Here is a 20,918-nt window from a genome sequence, read left to right as displayed (position 1 = left end):
TCAAGAAATTTGTCTCCATTTAAGTGAAACACCAACAGAGATTTGTAGCCTCTGGGACAACACAGCCTCTTTGAAGGAGAGGATAGCTTCAAAGTCATACAAAGTACATTTTATCATTAAGGTTAGAGTCAGTTCTAGAACAATCTAGAAAACTACTCGTTATTGTTTTTTAACTTTTGAACGTGCAATGACCTTTTAAATGAAACATTTAGGGACAGTCATCTGTTGGTAATCAACAATCATATTTTCAAGTTTCTACTATAAGTGGGAAAATGTATTAGGCGCTCTACAGATCTTCATGTGATATAATCCTTTTCTTCAAGTTAATTTTTTTCTTTTCTTTTAAACTTTCCAATGGTGATACACCTAACACATAGAAGACATATAATGTCATTTGTACATTTTTTTTTTTTTTTGCAAAATAACAATTGAACATTCATGTAATTACCAGCCAGATTAAGAAATAGAGCCTCTGGTTCCATTGTCTTCCATTTGGTCAGAAACAACTAATATTCTGAATTTAATGCCTTTTCATTTCCTTATATATCTTTATTGTTTTACCATATATTAATAGACAATATATGCCTTAGTTCTGCTTTTTTGACTTCATGTGAATGAAACCATATGTAGGCATGTACCACTGCTTACTCTACTGTCTCATACTTACGAGATTCCTCTATCATGATGTGTGTACCTACAGTCACTCATTTTCACTGATTTATAGTATTCCCACAGTTTAGATGCCATAGTTTAGTTACCCATTATATTTTCAATGGACATTTGGGTTTTGCCTTTAAGAGCTTTAAGAGCTTCTTAATTTTAATACTGTCATATTAATTAATGATTTTCCTTAAGAACTACATCCTTTGTGTCTTATTCAAAATTCTTCCCCACCTCATGGTCATAGTGATAGTCTTCTCTGTTTTCTTCTAATTGACCTACAAAGTCAGCTTTGTCATGTATTGTAGGTCTGTTTTCTTTATTCTGTTCTGTTACACCAACCCCCACTTTCTCAATTACTAAAGCTTTATATTAGATCTTGATTATCTGGTAGGCAAAATGGAATTTGCCAGATGAAAACATTTTTAGCTTTAAAAACAATGCAGTTGTCCCTTGGTATCTGTGGGGGATTGGTTCCACAACCTCCCTGCAGATACCAAAATCTGCAGATGCTCAAATCCCTGATATAAAATGGTACAGCATTTGCATAACCCCCACACATCCTCCCATATACTCTAAATCATCTCTAGATTGCTTATAATAACTAATTATTATAATGTGCCTACACATCACTTCATTCACATGAATTCAACATAGTACTTGGTGTGCGGCAAGTTCAAATTTTGTTTTTTGGAACTTTGTAGAATTACTATTTTTTGAATATTTTTGATCTATGGTTAGTTGAATCCACAGATGCAGAATCCATGGATATGGAAGGCCATATAAGGAAAACAGAAACTAGAACTTACTTTGCTCTGGGTTGATGAACTAATCCCGGAACCTCTTTATTAGTTTTAAGTCTTACATTTGAGCTGGCACTTTTTTCCTGAAACACATAAACACACACATGTAAAAGACAGGATTAGAATCCACAATTAAACAAGTGTATGAGTTTTCATCACAGAAACGTTCAATCTGTCTGGGGCCCTATACTATGGCTGGTTATCTCACAAGGGCAAAAAAGTCCTTGCAAAGATGACACACAGAACAGGTAAAACCTGCCAAACAGGGAGCACTGCTATGAAAAGAGAAATTAGCTTTATAACAACTGTCACTCTGTTTAGAAAACAATGTGCAGTTAATATTTAATTAACACTAATAGTAATGAATGAAAGAACAGAAGATCTAGTATCAAGAGAAACAAAACAGCAGCAATACAATCACAGCCTTTGTTCACTTGCTCAGGTTAACTGACTTCCGAGCAATTTATTTGTAAAAGACAACTGCACTTACTGAGATGTAAAGTTTGCTGAAGGTCCTAGCTGTGACAGGAATAGGAACATGACTAAAACCCACAACAAATGCTGAGATTGAGTTCAGTTGAGTTAATACAATTCAATCCTAGCCTGTATTCAAGAAACACTTCTTTGGCTTTTAGCCTGATCTAATATCTTATTCCCAATAACTAGCCACATGGGAAGGAAATACTCTCAAATCTTAAATGCTAGTATATCAGTAAGGACATGATCTCAATGATACTACTGCTCTGTGTTTTTCAACATTATCTTAAAAAGATATTCAAGGTAATTTATAATTTGCTCATGAAACATACCCCTGAAATGAAAGGAAAGACCACTCTGAACCTATGTAACAGGTGACTATATACACTTGAGGAACTTGACGTAAGGCCACAATTAAAGACCAAGTCTAGAGTGAGGAATAAAAACTGCCGTGGGCCGATGCAACATTCTCATTACTTGCAGAGTGATGTGGGATGACACATAAAAAAGATGGTCCCCAAATGAGCTCTTTTTGAGGTCCTATTTCTCCTAGCACAGCAGAAGCCACCTAAGTCAGTGAAACTCCAATGACTTACACATTCTGGTTGTTTGTTATTAACCATCAAACATGAGCTTATGTGCCTATCATCAGTATTCCAAAAAAATATGTGATTTTGTTTGTGTTCTTTTAGGAAAAGAAACAATCATAATTTCTTGCAGTCTATCTTACCTTCTTTACCTTATACTAACTTCAGAATGTTTTCATGAACATCTAAGAAGGATAAAACATATTGTTCTGTCTATTGACGTACGTCAGGGAATAGCAGATGAACATTCCTAATCTTTTACACAGCAGGTGGGAGAAATTAGAAAACCCGAATGCACTCACATCAGAAGGTCAGGGCCCATGTCCTTTCTTTACCACACGGGGTAAGAGGCCTGGCACTTCATGGGAGGCACTCAGCAAATACTGGTGAATGAATGAATGATGTCAGCAAGTCATTCATTTTTTTTTTTAATTTAAAGGTAAAAATAGCTCAAATATAGTCTCTTTGTAGGACTGAAGACATAGGTTCTTTCCAAGTTGGTCCTTTTCTCCTTTAAATCTTAGGTTATCTTAGATTAAACACTGAAAATGTACAAGACCTTACCCTCTTTCTCTTTCACATAATTTCCACAACTCTTTGAGCTTAAAAGAAATGCACATTGCTGAGGCAGGAAAGTGACTTCTAATTCTAAAAATGCAAAGGATATACAGTGGTATACTATTTATATTCCATTTATTTAACTGTACCCTTGAAAATTATGTTGCCTCAGCAAGTCTTTCTTAAAAACCCATTCTGTGGTTGCTAAGTAAGGAACAATCTCCCCAAACAGCAGAGGCTCAATGGACAAGCAGGACTGAGAACAAGCCGGCCCTCAGTAATGCATCACTCCCAGGAGTGTACTTCCAGGGCCAAAAGTGAGACAGAGGCAACAGGAGGAAAAGCAGTTTTGGATTTCCCATATAATTTCAAAAAAACTTTCTTCTACTATGTATTTACAATGTGTTCGCTCAGTTTCACAAATTTTCACTCACCAAGACCAATAATAACCACTCACTGAGCACTTACTGTAAGTCAGGCATTATTCTAAGCACTTACACATATTAATTCATTTTAACATTCACAAATATTTCTACATATTAACTCATTTTTATGCCTATAATACCTCTCACAGATGGGTTCCATTATTATCCCCATTTTACAGATGAGGAAGCTGAGGCATACAGAGGTGAAGCACTTACCTGAGGCCATACAAGCAATAAGCAGTAGCACGGGGATTTGAACCCAAGCAGTGTGGCCCCAAACTCCATGCTATTCGCGACTAGGCCAGCATTTCTCAAACTTTTTACAGGCACATGTCACCATGCCTGGCTAATTTTTATATTTTTGTAGAGATGGGGTTTCACCATGTTGGCCAGGCTGGTCTAGAGCTCCCTTACCTCACATAATCTGCCTGCTTTTTACCTATCAAGACCCTTTTACCTATCTCCAAATTTTGACACATTTCATTGTACAACATAAAAGAATCCCATTTGTTACAATCACCATCAATCTCATCAGAAAACCATTGACAGAAGCTGTCAGGTAGTGAATGTAAGTTTTCCAAACTTCCAGATTTTGCTTAAAGTTTGAATTTTATCAATGGCAAGAGATACTGTCAGTTATTTTTCTTGAAGTGTCAGGCTCTCTTATTCTTTTTTAAGAAAATGATTTACCAAATACCAGGTCTGAATATCCATAATTTATCTGCCAGAGATACATATTTTTAAAATAGAGATGATGTCCCATAAAAAACAATTCCTAGTTCAGCTTTCAACTCAATAGACTACAGAGGTGCTTTTCTCCATGATAACCATCTAACTTGGACATGCAGAAGAAATGCTTTATGCATACTTCCCATTTCATCACACAGGCTATTAAAAAGCTATGCATCCAAAGTCTCAGGATACAAAATCAATGTACAAAATCAATGTAAACTGTGGCCAGGCACAGTGGCTCATGCTTGTAATCCTAGCACTTTGAGAGGCCGAGGCAGGCAGATTACGTGAGGTAAGGGAGCTCTAGACCAGCCTGGCCAACAGGGTGAAACCCCATCTCTACAAAAATATAAAAAATTAGCCAGGCATGGTGACATGTGGCTGTAATCCCAGGTACTCAGGAGGCTAAGGCAGGAGGATCGATCATGACCTGCACTCCAGCCTGGGCAACAGAGCAAGACTCTGTCTAAAAATAAAATAAAATAAAATAAAAAAACCAAAAATCACTAGCACTCCTATACACCAACAACAGTCATGCCAAAAGCTATTAGGAATGCAGTCCCATTCACAACACACACACACACACACACACACACACACACACACACACACAAAAAAAAAAAATACCTAGGAATACAGGTAAGCAGGGAGGCGAAAGATCTCTATGAGAACTACAAAACACTGCTCAAAGAAATGAGAGATAATACAAGTGGAAAAAACATTCCACGCTTATGGATAGGAAGAATCAATATTGTTAAAAAGGCCATACTACCCAAAGCAATTTATAGGTTCAATGCTATTTCTATTGAAATACCAATGTCTTCACAGAACTAGAAAAAAACTATTTTAAAATTCATATGGAACAAAAAAAAGAGTCCAATAGCCAAGGCTATCCTAAGGAAAAAGAACAAAGCTGGAGGCATCACGCTACCCAACTCTATGCTACAGGACTATAGCAACCAAAACAGCATGGTACTGGTACAAAAACAGACACATAGACCAATGGAACAAAATAGAGAACCCAGAAATAAGACTGCACACTACAACTATCTGATCTTTGACAAACCCGACAATAACAAGCAATGAAGAAAGGATTCCCTATTCAATAAATGGTGCTGGAATAACTGGCTAACCATATGCAGAAGCTTGAAACTGGACCCCTTCCTTACACAATATACAAAAGTGAACTCAAGATGGATTAAAGACTTAAATGTCAAACCCAAAACTATAAAAACCCTGGAAGACAACCTAGGCAATAGCATTCTGGACATAGGAATGGACAAAGATTTCATGACAAAGACACCAAAAACAACTGCAACAGGAGAAAAATTGACAAACAGGATCTAATTAAACTAAAGAGCTTCTGCTCAGCAAAACAAAATGTAACAAAAAACAAAAAACTATCATAGGAGTGAACAGACAACCTACAGAATGGGAGAAAAATTTTGCAAACTATGCATTTGACAAGGTCTAATATCCAGCATCAATAAGGAACTTAAACAAATTTACAAGAAAAAAACCCCCAAACAACCCCCATTAAAAAGTGGACAAAAGACATGAACAACACTTCTCAAAAGAAGACAGACATGCAGCCAACAATCATATGAAAAAAAGCTTAACATCACTGATCATTAGAGAAATGTAAATCAAAACTACAATGAGATACCATCTCATATCAGTCAGAATGGCTATTAAAAAGTTGAAAAATAACAGATGCTATTGAGGTTGTGGAGAAAAAGGAACACTTATACACTGTTGGTGGGAGTGTAAATTAATTCAACCATTGTGAAAGACAGTGTGGCGATTCCTCAAAGATCTAAAAACAGAACTACCACTTGACCCAGTCATCCCATTACTGATTATATACCCAAAGGAACATAAATCGTTCTATCATAAAGACACATGCATGCACATGTGCATTGCAGCACTACTCATAATAGCAAAGACATGGAATCAACCCAAATGCCCATCAGTGGTAGACTGAATAAAGAAAATGTACGTATACACCATGGAGTACCATGTAGCCATAAAAAAGAATGAGGTCATGTCCTTTGCAGGAACATGGATGGAACTGGAGGCCATTATCCTTAGCAAACTAACAGAGGAACAAAAACCAAATATCGCATGTTCTCAATTATAAGTGGGAGCTAAATAATGAGAACACATGGACACATAGAGGGGAACATCACACACTGGGACCTATTAGAGGGTGGAAGGTGGGAGGTGGGAGAGGATCAGGAAAAGTAACTAATGGGTATTAGGCTTAATACCTGGGTGACGAAATAATCTGTACAACAAACCTCTATGACATGCATTTACCTATATAACAAACCTGCATGTGTACCCCTGAACTGAAAATAAAAGTTAAATAAAGGTATGCATACAAGCCACAACATTTTATAAAACTAAATAATTTTTATTGCTTATTAAGAATGAGGGCATTCTTAAGTGAAAACAGCGGTGGAGAATACAATGACTATTAATAAGGTTTGATGCCAATGCCTTGGTTTAGGCTAAGGCACCAGCAGTTTACCTTACTGTTGCCGTTGCAGCATCAGTGCATACGTTAACACCATGAAAAAGGCAAATAGCCTCTTAGTATCATTAGGAAAATGGCTTCAAGAACTCGCTGAGAAAGTCTCAGGGACCCCCAGACCACACTTTGACCACAGCGCCTCTCTATTTCTTTTGCACAGAAAAGAACTATTAATTATTTAATTATGCTATGTGCCTTATTTTTAAAAACAAATATTTAACAGCCTTATGGGGGTAAAATTTACATTCTATCAAATTCCCCCACTATAACTACTTAATTAAATGATTTTAGTAAATTTATAGAGCTATGCAGTCATCACCACAATCCAGTTTCAACATAGTGCCATCATCCCAGAAAGCTGCTTTATCACCATTTACAGGTCATCTCTGCTCTCATTCATAATGCTGGGCAACCACAGATCTGCCTTCAGTCTCTAGAAATTTGCCTTTCCTAGATTCATATCATGAAATCACACAATATTTAGCCTTTTTGCCTAGCATTTTTCACTTGGCATAATGTTTTTGAGATTCATCCACATTGTAGCATATAATAGTATTTTACTTATTTTCATTGCTAAATAATATTCCAATGTATGGATACACCACATTTTGTTCATCTCCCCATCCCTTGATGGACACTGATACTGTGTTCAGTTTGTGGTTATTATGAATAGTAATGTTATGAACATTCGGATAGAAGTCTTTTTGTAGACATGTTTTCAAGTCTCTAAGGTAGATTCCTAGGAGTAGAACTGCTAGATTACATAGTTAGTTTATGTTTCATTATTTAAGACATTCCCAACTGTTTTCCAAGGTGGCTGCACCATTTTATATTCCCATCAACAATGCACAATGGCTGTCGTTTCTCCACATCTGCACCACCAACACTTGGCATTGTCTTTTCAACTATTGTCATTCTAGGTAGTGTGTAGTGGGATCTCATTGTGGGCTTTATTTATTTGAAAAACATGACTTTTTTTTTTTTTTTTTTTTTTTTTTTTTTGAGACAGAGTCTCGCTCTGCCGCCCAGGCTGGAGTGCAGTAGCGTGATCTTGGCTCACTGCAAGCTCCGCCTCCCGGGTTCACGCCATTCTCCTGCCTCAGCCTCCCGAGTAGCTGGGAGTACAGGCGCCCGCCACCTCGCCCGGCTAGTTTTTTTGTATTTTTTAGTAGAGATGGCGTTTCACTGTGTCAGCCAGGATGGTCTCGATCTCCTGACCTCGTGATCCGCCCGTCTCGGCCTCCCAAAGTGCTGGGATTACAAAAACATGACTTTTTAAAGCTTGTTATATTGGTGTATCCTCCAGAAAATCCACCTTGGGAGCATGTGTATACTTACTGGTTGGCTGCATTTGCATAAAGAAGTCCGTTTTACATTTGTTTATAAACATTTAACTTCTACTTTGGGATTTGTTTGTTGGGAAAGCGTAGTTTTAAAGAGACCTGCGAAGAAGAAGAGGAAGAAGAGGAAGAGGAAGAAGAAGAAGAAGAGGAAGGAAAAAGAAGAAGAAGAGGAAGGAAGCAGGAAGCAGGAAGGAAGCAGGAAGGAAGAAGAGGAAGAGGAAGAGGAAGAGGAAGAGGAAGAAGAAGAAGAAGAAGAAGAAGAAGAAGAAGAAGAAGAAGAAGAAGAAGAAGAAGACGACGACGACAACAACAAACCAACAGGGCTGGAAGGAGGAGGAAGGAGAAAGTGGTGGGAGCAGTGAGACATGCGGTTCACTATCAGAAGCAGCTCAGATGGAGCAGACCCAGCAGAGGGGGCTGAGAGCCAGGCAATACCTGACGTGCTCCAGAAATAAGAAAAGAGAATTAAATTGCGAGATGACAGATGAAGTAACTAAGACATTGTTTCCCTTAGCAAGAAAAAACTATTTTGATGGTATTTGACACTTGTGAACTAAGTACTCTCCTTAAAATAAACTGAGACCAACTGTGACTAAGATAAAGGCTTTTGACAGGGTCTCCACAGGCAGTTTGTTTTTCATCAGCCATCCACATTTGAATCAGAATCATCTGGGATGTGTGTTAAAATAGAGTTTCCCAGGCCCCACTCAAGACATCTCAAGTGGGAGTCTGTGGAAGTGAAGCCCAGGAATCTGCATTTCAACAGTCTTAGGTTATTCTTCACTGAAAAAAGTTTGAAATTTCTATTTCAGAGGAAAGATCCTTTACACTTAGTATTTCCCCATTTGGCTCTCTATGGCGCCAGCTTTCAACCTAAGCCTTGGGGCTCTGTGAAGCTGCCTCAGGGTCGACAGGGAGACCCACCAGACCGGCAAAGTCTTTTAACTTTTTTATTATTAATATTTAGGGGCTCCATCAGTTGGGAAAAACATCCATTTCTCAAAAATGTTTGCAAACTGCTGTCAGGTAGTGACAGATTTATTTAAACAGCAAATCAAACAAGTTTTTCCTTTGCTTGGAGTAATTTTATTTCTTTATGAATAGAATATACTTGTCAGTGTCTAGAGTAAACTGATCACTCTCTTCTTAGTTTCTCTGATGCTGAAGACAGTCAAACTCACTGTACTTATGCTGTTGTCGCGAGCTTCCCAATCCCTTATTCCCTTTGGTATCTCCCAAAGGGAAAGTGAGAATACCAAGAGGATCTTCTTTAAAACATTACTGGCCGGGCACAGTGGCTCATACCTGTAATCCCAGCACTTTGGGAGGCCGAGGCGGGTGGATCACCTGAGGTCAGGAGTTTGAGACCAGCCTGGCCAACATGGTGAAACCCCATCTCTGCTAAAAATACAAAAATTAGCCAGGTGTGGTGGCGTGTTCCTGTAATCCCAGCTACCTGGGACGCTGAGATAGGAGAATCTCTTGAAACTGGGAGGCAGAGGTCGCAGTGAGCTGAGATTGAACCATTGCACTCCAGTCTGGACGACAGAGCAAGATTCCGTCTCCAAAAAAAAAAAAAAAAAAAAAGAAAAACCCAAAAGAAATTCCCTCAAACCTCACTTTCTTAATTCTGAAGGGAACGACACCCATGTTCAGGATGCTGATTGAAAGCACTGTCTGCAAACGAATGGAACTACTTTTCTCCTATCACTTCTTTACCTTTTTTATCCCACTTAGTCTAAGAAAGCTGTTGTCCTGTAAGGTTCCCTTTGCAAATTGGTTCTGAATTGATAGTGTGGAGAGGAATCTCATTTTCCTTTTCTGGGTCCAGCAATAGGAAGTCTGTCTTACAGAGAAATCTCAGGGGCCAGATGGATGCTGGAGGCCTAGAGAAAAGTAGTGAGGATTAGAGTATCGGCTCCTGGGATGGCTAATGAGTGCCCTACACAGAGAGGAGACACCAAAGAATTAAATTGGGACTCTCAAAGGGTGTGCCCTGCCCACAGACTGTGAGCACGTGTGTGTACATTTGTACAACTGCGTTTCAGAAGCACATGAAAACCAGAAAAAATACTTTGACAACTAGAAGCAAGAGATTTGTGGGGAAGTACACACACATTTTAAAAATTTGGCTATAAAATAAATAATAATTCTAGCTTTGGGGGAGTAACCCATAGGATGTAATCTCTAAGAAAACAATCCCATTTGATGTCTTATACTTGATTTCTCAAGCAGTATTAACATGAGATAGGACACTGTGTCCTTCAAATACAAAGGAATTTTATCTTGTCTTCTGAATGATGGTGATCAGAGAAGCCACCTTGACTCTCAGAATTTTGGGATGTTTACAAATGAAAAGGGCCAAGCTGCCAGATTCAACTATTAACTCGAGCCACCATTATCAATACAACTACCTAAAGTCAACACTTCCATTACAATTACCTGTCCACAGAGATTACTGGAGTTATTAGTATTTTGTTACAATTATTTAGTAGTAATAAAATCGGCATGTAAAGTCTCAGCCTTTTGGAAGTCATTTTTCTATAGATTAAAATATAGTCACGTATCTCATTTTATATCAAACAAACATGAAGTGGGGCAAATCAGTTTTAAAGCACCTAGCATTTTTCACAAAGTTGCTTTTCAAGGTAGACTGCAAACATTTACAATCTTAAGAAAGTAAACAGAGTTGTAAAAAATTGCTCAGAACAGATTTAATTGCATACCAACAAATTTTTTTAAAAGTCATTAAGTCACCATGTCAAAAATTAAAATAAACAAGCTATGATATAAATTCCACTGGGAATTATAACTTAAGGCTGTTTCGAAAAGATAATATATCTCCAAGTTTTTCAAAAAAGTATTATATACACACACAGAAAATCAACGAACTTGGAAGAACCACATTCAATTTTTATCCAGAGTGTTTTTATCAGTCAGGATAGGGTAGGTTATGCTATAGTAAAAAATGACCCCCAGTATTATTCTTCTTATTATTATTGTTTGGATACAGGGTCTCCCTCTGTCACTCGGCTGGAGTGCAGTGGCATGATCTCGGCTCACTGCAACCTCCGCCTCCCAGGTTCAAGTGATTCTCCTGCCTCAGCCTCCTCCTGAGTGGCTGGGATTACAGGCACATGCCACCATGCCTGGCTAATGTTTGTATTTTTAGTAGAGACGGGGTTTCACCATATTGGTCAGGCTGGTCTGGAACTCCCAACCTCAGGTGATCCACCTGCCTGGGCCTCCCAAAGTGCTGGGATTACAGGCATGAGCCACCGTGCCCAGCGCGCCCAGATAAATAAATATTAATTATTTATCTCCTGCACACGCTACATGACCAGCACAGGCTGCAGGATGGCTCTGCTTAATATAACCACTCAGCGACTTGGGTTAATGGAGGCCCCATGTCAACAGGTGCTTTTATAATCACCATGGCTGGAGTTCAGCAAGGGTTACATGTTCCTACTTACTTGGACAAAGCATACCACAGGACCACATCTAAATTCAAGAGAGTGGAAAAAAAAAGGGGGTTTTCAAAAAGTTCATGGAAAATGTGTATTATGAAAAAATTATGCATGGATTTCAAATTTTTTTCCACCAAGATAAATTCGTACTGACTAGTTATAACACGTTTGAACAGAATCTAGTTCAAGGCACTAAAAAGGATAAGATATCAATTTGAAAACAGCCCCCATCAGAGCAATATGAATTTTACTAAAACTGAAGCAAGAACAAACAACAAATTTACGGTGAAGCTTAAGTGGAAGAATGGTGAAATAATTGATGCTTGATGAAAAGTTTATGGGGACAATGCCCCAAAGAAATCAGCAGGTTACAAGTGGATAATTCATATTAAGAAGGGATGAGATGATGTTGAAGATGAAGCCCACAGGGGCAGACCATCCACATTAATTTGCAAGGAAAAAATCAATCTCGTTCATGCCCTATTTGAGGAGGACCAATGATTAACAGCAGAAACAATGGTCAACATCATAGACATCTCAATTGGTTCAGCTTATGTAAGTCTGACTGAAAAATTCAAGTTGAGTAGACTTTCCATTCGATGGGTGCCAAAACTGTTGCACCCAGATTAGCTGCAGACAAGAGCAGAGCTCTCAATGAAAACTTCAAATAAGTGGGATCAAGAACCTGATCCCCATTTCCCCAAAGGATTGTAACAGGAGATGAAACATGGTTTTGCCAGTACAATCCTGAAGACAAAGCACAATCAAAGTGATGGCTACCAAGAGGAGGAAGTGGTCTACATAAAGCAAAAGTGAACCAGTCAAGAGTCAAGGTCATGGCAAAAAGTTTTAGGGATGTTCAAGACATTTTGCTTGTTGACTTTCTGGAAGGCCACAGAATGATAACACCTGATTATTAGGAGAGTGTTTTGAGAAAGTTAGCCAATGCTTTTGGAGAAAAATGCCCCAGAAAGCTTCACTGGAGAGTCCTTCTCCACCATGACAAGGCTCCTGCTCATTCCCCTCATCAAGCAAGGGCAATTTTGCAAGGGTTTTGATAGGAAATCATTAGGCATCCACCATACAGTCCTGATTTGGCTCCTTCTGACTTTTTGTTTCCTAATCTTAAAAAATCTTTCACACAAGGAGTAATCTCTATTTTAAGAAAATCTTGGGTTGGGCACAGTGGCTCATGCCTGTAATCCCAGCACTTTGGCAGGCCGAGGCAGGTGAATAACGAGGTCAGGAGTTCCAGCCCAGCCTGACCAACATGGTGAAACCCTGCCTCTACTAAAAATACAAAAATTAGCCAGATGTGGTGGCACATGCCTGTAATCCCAGCTACTCGGGAGACTGAGGCAGGAGAATCACTTGAATCCTGGAGGTGGAGGCTGCAGTGAGCCAAGATCATGCCACTGCACTCCAGCCTAGGTGACAAGAGCAAAACTCTGTCTTAAAAAAACAAAAATTTAAAAAAAAAGAAAAAAAAAGAGAAAATATTGATGGGATGCTGAGGTGGGAGGATTGCTTGAGCTCAGGAGTTCAAGACCAGACTGGGCAACACGGTGAGACCTTGTCTCTTAAAAACAAACAAACAAACAAACACCCAGCTTATATTAAAAAAAAAAAAAAATCTTTAGCTCAGGTGCAGTAGTTCATGCCTATAATCCCGGCACTTCGGGAGGCTAAGGCAGGCAGATCACTTGAGGCCAGGAGTTTGAGACCAGCCTGGCCAACATGGTGAAACCCCATCTCTAGTAAAAAAAAAAAAAAAAAAGAAAAGAAAAAAATTAGCCAGGCATGGTTGTGCACTCCTGTAGTCCCAGCTACTCAAGAGGCTGAGGCACAAGAATTGTTTGAATCCAGGAGGTAGAGGTTGCAATGAGCCAAGATGGTGCCAATGCACTCCAGCCTGGGCAATGGAGTGACTCTGTCTCAAAAAACAAACAAACAAACAAACAAACAAGCAAAGAATCTTTAAAGGGCACCCATTTTTATTCAGCTAACATGTTAAAAAAACAAAAAAAAATTGTGGCACATATACACCATGGAATACTATGCAGCCATAAAAAAGGATGGGTTCAGGTCCTCTGTAGGGACATGGATGCAGCTGGAAACCATCATTCTCAGCAAACTATCGCAAGAACAGAAAACCAAACACTACATGTTCTCACTCATAGGTGGGAAATGAACAATGAGATCACTTGGATACAGGAAGGGGAGCATCACACACCGGGTCCTATTGTGGGGAGGGGGTAGGGGGAAGGGATAGCATTAGGAGATATACCTAATGTAAATGATGAGTTAACGGGTGCAGCACACCAACATGGCACATGTATATATATGTAACAAACCTGCACGTTGTGCACATGTACCCTAGAACTTAAAGATAATAATAATAAAAAAAAGAATTAAATAGGTAACTTGAATAAGTGTTAAGATTAAATAATATATATACATTTTATAATTTATAAAAAAAACAAAAACAAAAACAAAAAACAAAAAAGCCTGCATTGATATGGTTAAATTCCCAAGACCCTCAGTTCTTTTTTTTTTTTTAACCTTCACAAGAGGATGGATGCCAAGTCCTCAGTTCTTTAGGGATGGACTAAATGACAGATATAATTGCTTAGAAAACTGTCTCAAACGTGACAGAGCTTATGTTGAGAAAGTTTATATTTTTATTTTTTAATTCCATTTTACCATGAATTTTTTGAAGCCCCTTTATACAATCCTACTCTTGTGCTTGGAAGGAGGAGAATTGGAATATTTATGAATAACTTTAATAACTACCATAATGCTAATTAATAAAATATGAATGTACTCTTGAACACAGAACTATCTAACTATCTAAGATTAATCATAGAGGTCTCCTCTTCTTAGTAGACTGATATGCAACTCTGTCAAGTATCTTATTTGTTACGAACATATGTGCATTTCACAGAAATATAGAAAAAGCTATATTGATAATTTAAACTGGGCCAAAATGCCACTTGGAGCTTAAACTTCAAAACAAACTAAAAGTACTTGATTAGCTTACTGTAGTGGAACAGGACTAGTCAATTATGCTAAATGTCACTTGGACACAATAAAATAGAAGAGAGACAAAAATCTGTGGTTTATACCCCAGAAAGTTGCATACATACAACCCTGCCTTGTTTTCTCCATTTCTCATTTCTCCTCTCCGATTATCAAATGAGACAAAACACATATGAATGGGAATCACATTCACCGTGATTCAAAATAAGACCAAAGATCTTAGGACTTCAACTATTAACTATGCCTGTTGCCTGGTGCCCAGGAGACTGCATTTTAGACCTGACTACTGGCCAGGCGTGGTGGCTCACGCTTGTAATCCCAACACTTTGGGAGGCTGAGGTGAGCGGATCACGAGATCAGGAGTTCAAGACCAGTGTGACCAACATAGTGAAACCCTACCTCTACTAAAAATACAAAAAATTAGTCGGGCATGGTGGCAGGCGCCTGTAATCTCAGCTACTCAGAGCTGAGGCAGCAGAAAATGCTTGAACCCAGGAGGTGGAGGTTGCAGTGAGCTGAGATGGCACCACTGCATTCCAGCCTGGGTGACAGTGCGAGACTCTGTCTAAAACAAAAACAAAAACAAACAACCAAACAAAAACCTGACTACCACAAAATAAAATAAACATGCTTTAAAACTAGATTTTTCTGGTGGATAAAAATATGGCCAGAAAAATAAAATTACATTGATAAAAGTTAACAAAATATTGTAACAAAGAAATGTATCATCCATCGTGTCTTTGATATTTTAACAAATAAAACCCACCATTTGCGCAGAATTGCTGAACTTTTTCTGTGACTAACCAAAACCTTGCCAGTTTTTTTTTTCCACTGAATTGAGAAACTGCACGTCAAAGCTAAAAACAAAAAGTTAAATGATCTAGTTTTCCTTAAAGGCAGATCATTTTTCTCACACTCATTGTGCCATAGAAGTCAGCCAAAAATTAAAATCAGACTCCAGACTTCCTGAACAAGCTGGACACACCCACAACTCTCTTTAATTCCAAAACTGTGAGTGCCCAGAAAATCTGCTATATTATTTTCCTATTGCTGCTATAACAAATTAACACACATTCAGTGGCTTAAATGACATAGATTTATGACGTGACACTTCTGGAGGGCCGCCTTCCTTCTGAAGGTGACAGGAGAGAACCTGTTTCATTGCCTTTCTAGCTTCTACACATTACCAACCCGCCTCAGTCCACAGCTCCTTTCTCCATCTTCAACACCAGCAGTGTAATATATCTTCTCTCTCCAATCTCGGCTTGTTATTACATCTTCTTTCTCTAATTCTGATTCTCTTGCTTCCCTCTTGTAAGAATCCTTGGGATTATACTGTGTCCACTCAAAGCATTTGGGATTATACTGTGTCCACTCAAAGCATTCGAGATAAAGCCAAGATCCCTAATTTCATCGCATCTGTAAAGTGTCTTTTACCGTGTAAAATAACATATTTATAGGTTCCGTGGATTTGGATGTGGACATCATACTTCAGCTTACCACAGTGTGCCCTCTGGACTGTAAAGATTCACACCCACCCCACATGCAAAATGCATTCATCCATCCCAAGGTCCCCAAAAGTCTCAACCCATTTACAGCATCGGCTTGGCTCCTGGCTGGAGTACAGAGTGCAGGCCGGTGGGGGATGAAGCCGAGCCGTTCACCTCTGCCAGATCCCCAGGGCCTTGCAAAACAAATTAAGGATTTGTGGTTTTATTCCAAAAGTCATGGGGAGAGCCTCTGAAGGGTTTTAAGCAGGAAAGTCACAGGAGTGGATCTGAGTTCTCGAAAGCCCACTCTGGCAGCAGCACGTGTGAAAACTGGAGGTAGGGAGGCTGCTTAGGAGCCTGCTGCAGTAATCCCGGGGAGGAAAACAGGGCGGTCTGTTTAGTTGAGCATTGCCATAGACAGTGACTGCACAAGGGCGGGCCTGAAGCTGGGTGGTAGTGGAGGCTTGAGAGGACCCTGGACAACAGAGGGAGAAGAAATTTCAGTTGGCCAGCGCAATGCAGAGGGCAGTGCCAATGAGGACAGAGCAGAGGAACTGGCAAGACAGCGAGAGGATAGAAGGTTCTGAGAACTGTCTGTTCTGTAGCAGTTAGGACTCCTTCACTCAAAAGTCACAGAGGCGGGGCACGGTGGCTCCCGCCTGTAATCCCAGCACTTTGGAAGGCCCAGGTGGGTGGATCACCTGAGGTCAGGAGTTTGAGACCAGCCTGCCCAACATTGGGAATCCCCGTCTCTACTAAAAATACAAAAATTAGCCGGATGTGGTGGAGCATGCCTATAATTCCAGGTACTCAGGAGGCTGAGGCAGGAGAACTGCTTGAATCCAGGAGGCGGAGGTTACAGTGGGCTGAGATTGTGCTACTGCACTCCAGCCTGGGTGACAGAGTGAGACTCTATGTCAACAACAACAACAAAAAAAGTGACAGAAACTCAACTTGTTTTACCTCTGCAGAAAAGTGATACATTGGTTTACCTAACAATGAAGCTGATCAGGCTTGGGCCTCACTGAATTCAGGGAGTCAAGCAATGCCCTCTGTCTCCCTGTATCCCATTCTTTTTTTTTTTTTTTTTTGAGACTTTGAGATGGAGTCTTGCTCTGTCGCCCAGGCTGGAGTGCAGTGTCGTGATCACGGCTCACTGCAAGCTCCACTTCCCGGGTTCACGCCATTCTCCCGCCTCAGCCTCCTGAGTAGCTGGGACCACAGGCACCCGCCACCAGGCCTGGCTAATTTTTTGTATTTTTAGTAGAGACGGGGTTTGACTGTGTTAGCCAGGATGGTCTTGATCTCCTGACCTCGTGATCCACCCGTCTCGGCCTCCCAAAGTGCTGGGATTACAGGCTTAAGCCACTGTGTCCGGCCCCTGTCTCCCATTTTTTGTTTGTCACCTTGGTTTCATTTCTTCTCATGACCTCCTGGCAACCCCAGATTCAATCCTTCCACTTTTGTGGCCCGACAGGCAAGAGGGTCTTCCTATTTGTACCAATTACAAGCATCCCAGGGAAACAGTGGTTAGCCTACCTTTAGTCAGGCGCCTACACTGTGTGAAGGGGTTAGGAGGTTTCTTAGCAGGGGTCAGGGGGTTTGCTAGGAGAATAGAAGCCATAGCTAAAACCTCTCTAATTCATCTGGTACGAACTCTTTGTATTAAAATTTTTTTCTATTAGTATATATAAAGTGTATGGATTCTGTTGCATGTATTATGATTTTAAAGTTTTTTTTTTTTTTTTTTTTACCTTTTTGTGTTTTCACATACAGGGGTTTTAAGTTTTTCACTAATGGAAAAAATGGATTGTTTTCATGTATTACTTCTTCCAGCACTTCTATGATTAGTTCTGGTTAATTGTAAATTTAGGTCCTTACTCATACACCCTCTTCCATACCCCTCTGCAATCTCTTCCCATCAGAATTCAGAGTAAATGAAGGGAAGTCAATATTTTAACCGTGTACCCCTTCACTGTCTTGGCTTTTCAGTTAATACAAGTGTCATATCTGTTGTGCTATAATTATTTTACAATGTAGAGCCAGTCACTAGATTTCTACACACAATCTGAACAGTCAATAATCAAATCTGGCATTGTTCTATTTCTGAGGTACTTTTAGTCTAAGGCTGCTAGGAAGAGACTGGTTGTAGCTAGAATTTGGGTTAAAAATGTTCTTCAAAATTGAAATACGGTAGTTCGGCAACAGAGACTAAGCGCCATTCTTTTTTTCTCCCTTCTTTCCTTTTTGAGAAACGTACTGCTAGAAATACCTTCATTCTAAACTCTGCAAACAGAATTGATCCTGTAGTCCTTTAAAGTGGTGTGTTCAGCCCCGAGTTTCTTCATTTGCGTATCTTTTCGGCCTTTTAGAAGCTTTCTTAAAAACTCCCATACTATCTTTCTTCACACTTGCCCTCAAATTTGGTGTATATTCCCCTAAGACACCCGAGCCGAGCTCATCCTGTGGATGCGGGATAGTGACAAGACTGGGCCCTCCGCAGCCCGACAGGGACAGCAGCTTGTCAGGGACAAAGTGAGAACAAATGACCCACGTCCCCTGCTGCTCTCCCGGCTCTTCCCTCTGAGGCGTTTTCACTAGGAAGCTTTCAAATTAAGGGTTCATTAAATATATAATAAGCACATTCTCTCCATTCTTTTCACGCCCTCTAGGTCCTGCTAGGCAAATCAGTCTTAAGAGCCAGTTTCCTTTTGCCCTTATTCCTTGCCTCTCCAACTTCAGTGAAAATCTTTTCCTACTTGAGTAAAAGGCAAAGAAAAAAAAAGTTAAAGAACATGATTAAGAGCTTTAATGAATCATATAGGTCTGAATGTAAAGTGGTTCCTGTCTTTCCAATGAGATCCTCAGAAATGTGTCTTGGCAAACATAAATACATAATCCTTTAGGGATGTGGTTGAAACCTTCAGTTGACTACTTACATGGTTTGTTAATTCAGTGACATACATATATTTAAATTCATATATTATGTAAAAATCATATTTAGAAGTATTACTTTTTCCATATGCACATTTCATGAAACAATTTAAACTTTTCAGATGCATCTGACATCACAGTTTTCACAATCACTTAGAATCACAAAATGTTTGAGTCTTCTGATGTTTCCAAAGCATATATTATCTTCATTTCATTTTTTTTTTTTTTTTTTGAGACGGAGTCTTGCTCCATTACCCAGGCTGGAATGTGGTGGCACGATCTCAGCTTACTGCAACCTCCACCTCCTAGGTTCAAGCAATTCTCCTGTATCAGCCTCCCGAGTAGCTGGGATTACAGGCGTGCACCACCACGCCCAGCTAATTTTTGTATTTTTTTTTTTTTTTTAGTAGAGACGGGGTTTCGTCATGTTGGCTAGGCTGCTCTTGAACTCCTGACCTCAGGTGATCTGCTTGCCTCGGCCTCCCAAAGTGCTGGTATTACAGGCATGAGCCATGGTGCCCGGCCTATCTTCATTTCTACTTTGAAGTAAAATGCGGTTTGAATTTTTTATTTATTTTATTTTTAATTTTTTAAAGATTTCAACTTTTATATTCAGGGGGTACATGTGTAGGTTTGTACCAAGGATATATTGCTTGATGGTGAGGTTTGGGGTATGAATGAACCTGTCATCATTTTTAATTCCAGGCCGTCAATACTCCACATTATTCACCACTTACCATATTATTTTTTCAAAGTAACTGCTAACCCTTTTCCTGTTTAGAAAAAAAAAAGTGAAGCTCGCTGCCAGCACTTACTTAATTTTACGTAAACATGCTCTCTGAGGCTGAAGCAAATCTGACTTTCAATGTGAAAATAAAATATACAAATCGTTTTTGGAGTTATTTCTAAACAGAACTAACATCAGAATCATCTGAATCATCAGAAACGTCTATTTCAGAAAAATTGGATTTATCAAATGAATCTTCGGCCAAGAACTCTTCGAGAATGATGTTAATATCACGCGTAGGAATGTTAACGTCTTCTAGGACTTAACATTTTCAGTGATTGAGAATTACTGTATTTTGTAAATGGAAATACCACTACTAAAAACAGAATGCTATGAATAGAATGATGTCTTTTGTTTCCAAAGTCGATACACTAGCGTGATGTGAAAATAACATTAAAAGAGATATTGCATGGTGAAAGTTATCTTGGGGCGAACGCCGCAGCTGCAAGTGCCATCAGTGAGTATTCTCAGGGCAAATGGAAAAGGGTTAAAAGGCTGTTTACAGTGACACACAGCAATAATGACTACATTAAAATAGTTTTTTCCCCCCATTAGAAACAAAGTTGATTCTGACAGAAGATCTCTGCAATCATCCAAAGTGATCATGGACTGAGAGGGTGCCTGCACCACGAGACTTACACACAAAGGGGCATCTGCTTGACTGAAGCGGTTTTTTTTTTTTTTTTTTTTGAGAAGGAGTCTTGCTCTGTCTCCCAGGCTAGAGTGCACGTGATCTCGTGATCTCAGCTCACCGCAACCTCCACCTCCAGGTTCAAGTGATTCTCCTGCCTCAGCCTCCTGAGTAGCTGAGATTACAGGTGCACACCACCATGCCTGGCTAATTTTTGTATTTTTAGTAGAGATGGGGTTTCACCATGTTGGTCAGGCTGGTCTCAAACTCCTTACCTCATGATCCACCTGCCTCGGCCTCCCAAAGTGCTGGGATTACAGGCATGAGCCACCGTGCCCAGCCTGAAGCATAATTTAAAAAAAATCTTGCTTGGATCCTGGCTTATACCATAATGCAGTAGAAACTTTTACCAATGATCATCTTCAACAATGATTTTTATCAAACTCTAC

General features: G+C 39.5%; 1 protein-coding gene and 1 pseudogene across 1 annotated transcript in view; both read right to left on the bottom strand.

Moving 5' to 3' along the window:
• C1H1orf21 (chromosome 1 C1orf21 homolog) overlaps positions 1-20,918 on the bottom strand; it is a 237,053-nt gene that overhangs the window by 28,155 nt on the left and 187,980 nt on the right. The window contains exon 4 of the mRNA XM_011746348.3: positions 1,470-1,546. Coding sequence (XP_011744650.1) covers positions 1,470-1,546 — 77 coding nt within the window. The remainder of the gene's footprint in view (positions 1-1,469; positions 1,547-20,918) is intronic.
• LOC105484580 (tRNA (uracil-5-)-methyltransferase homolog B-like) overlaps positions 1,553-20,918 on the bottom strand; it is a 32,188-nt pseudogene continuing 12,822 nt past the window's right edge.

This window comes from Macaca nemestrina, chromosome 1, assembly GCF_043159975.1.
Source record: "Macaca nemestrina isolate mMacNem1 chromosome 1, mMacNem.hap1, whole genome shotgun sequence".
Taxonomy (NCBI): Eukaryota; Metazoa; Chordata; class Mammalia; order Primates; family Cercopithecidae; genus Macaca; species Macaca nemestrina.
The sequence above is the reverse complement of the archived record's forward strand: the minus strand, read 5'-3'. Positions and strand labels throughout refer to the sequence as shown.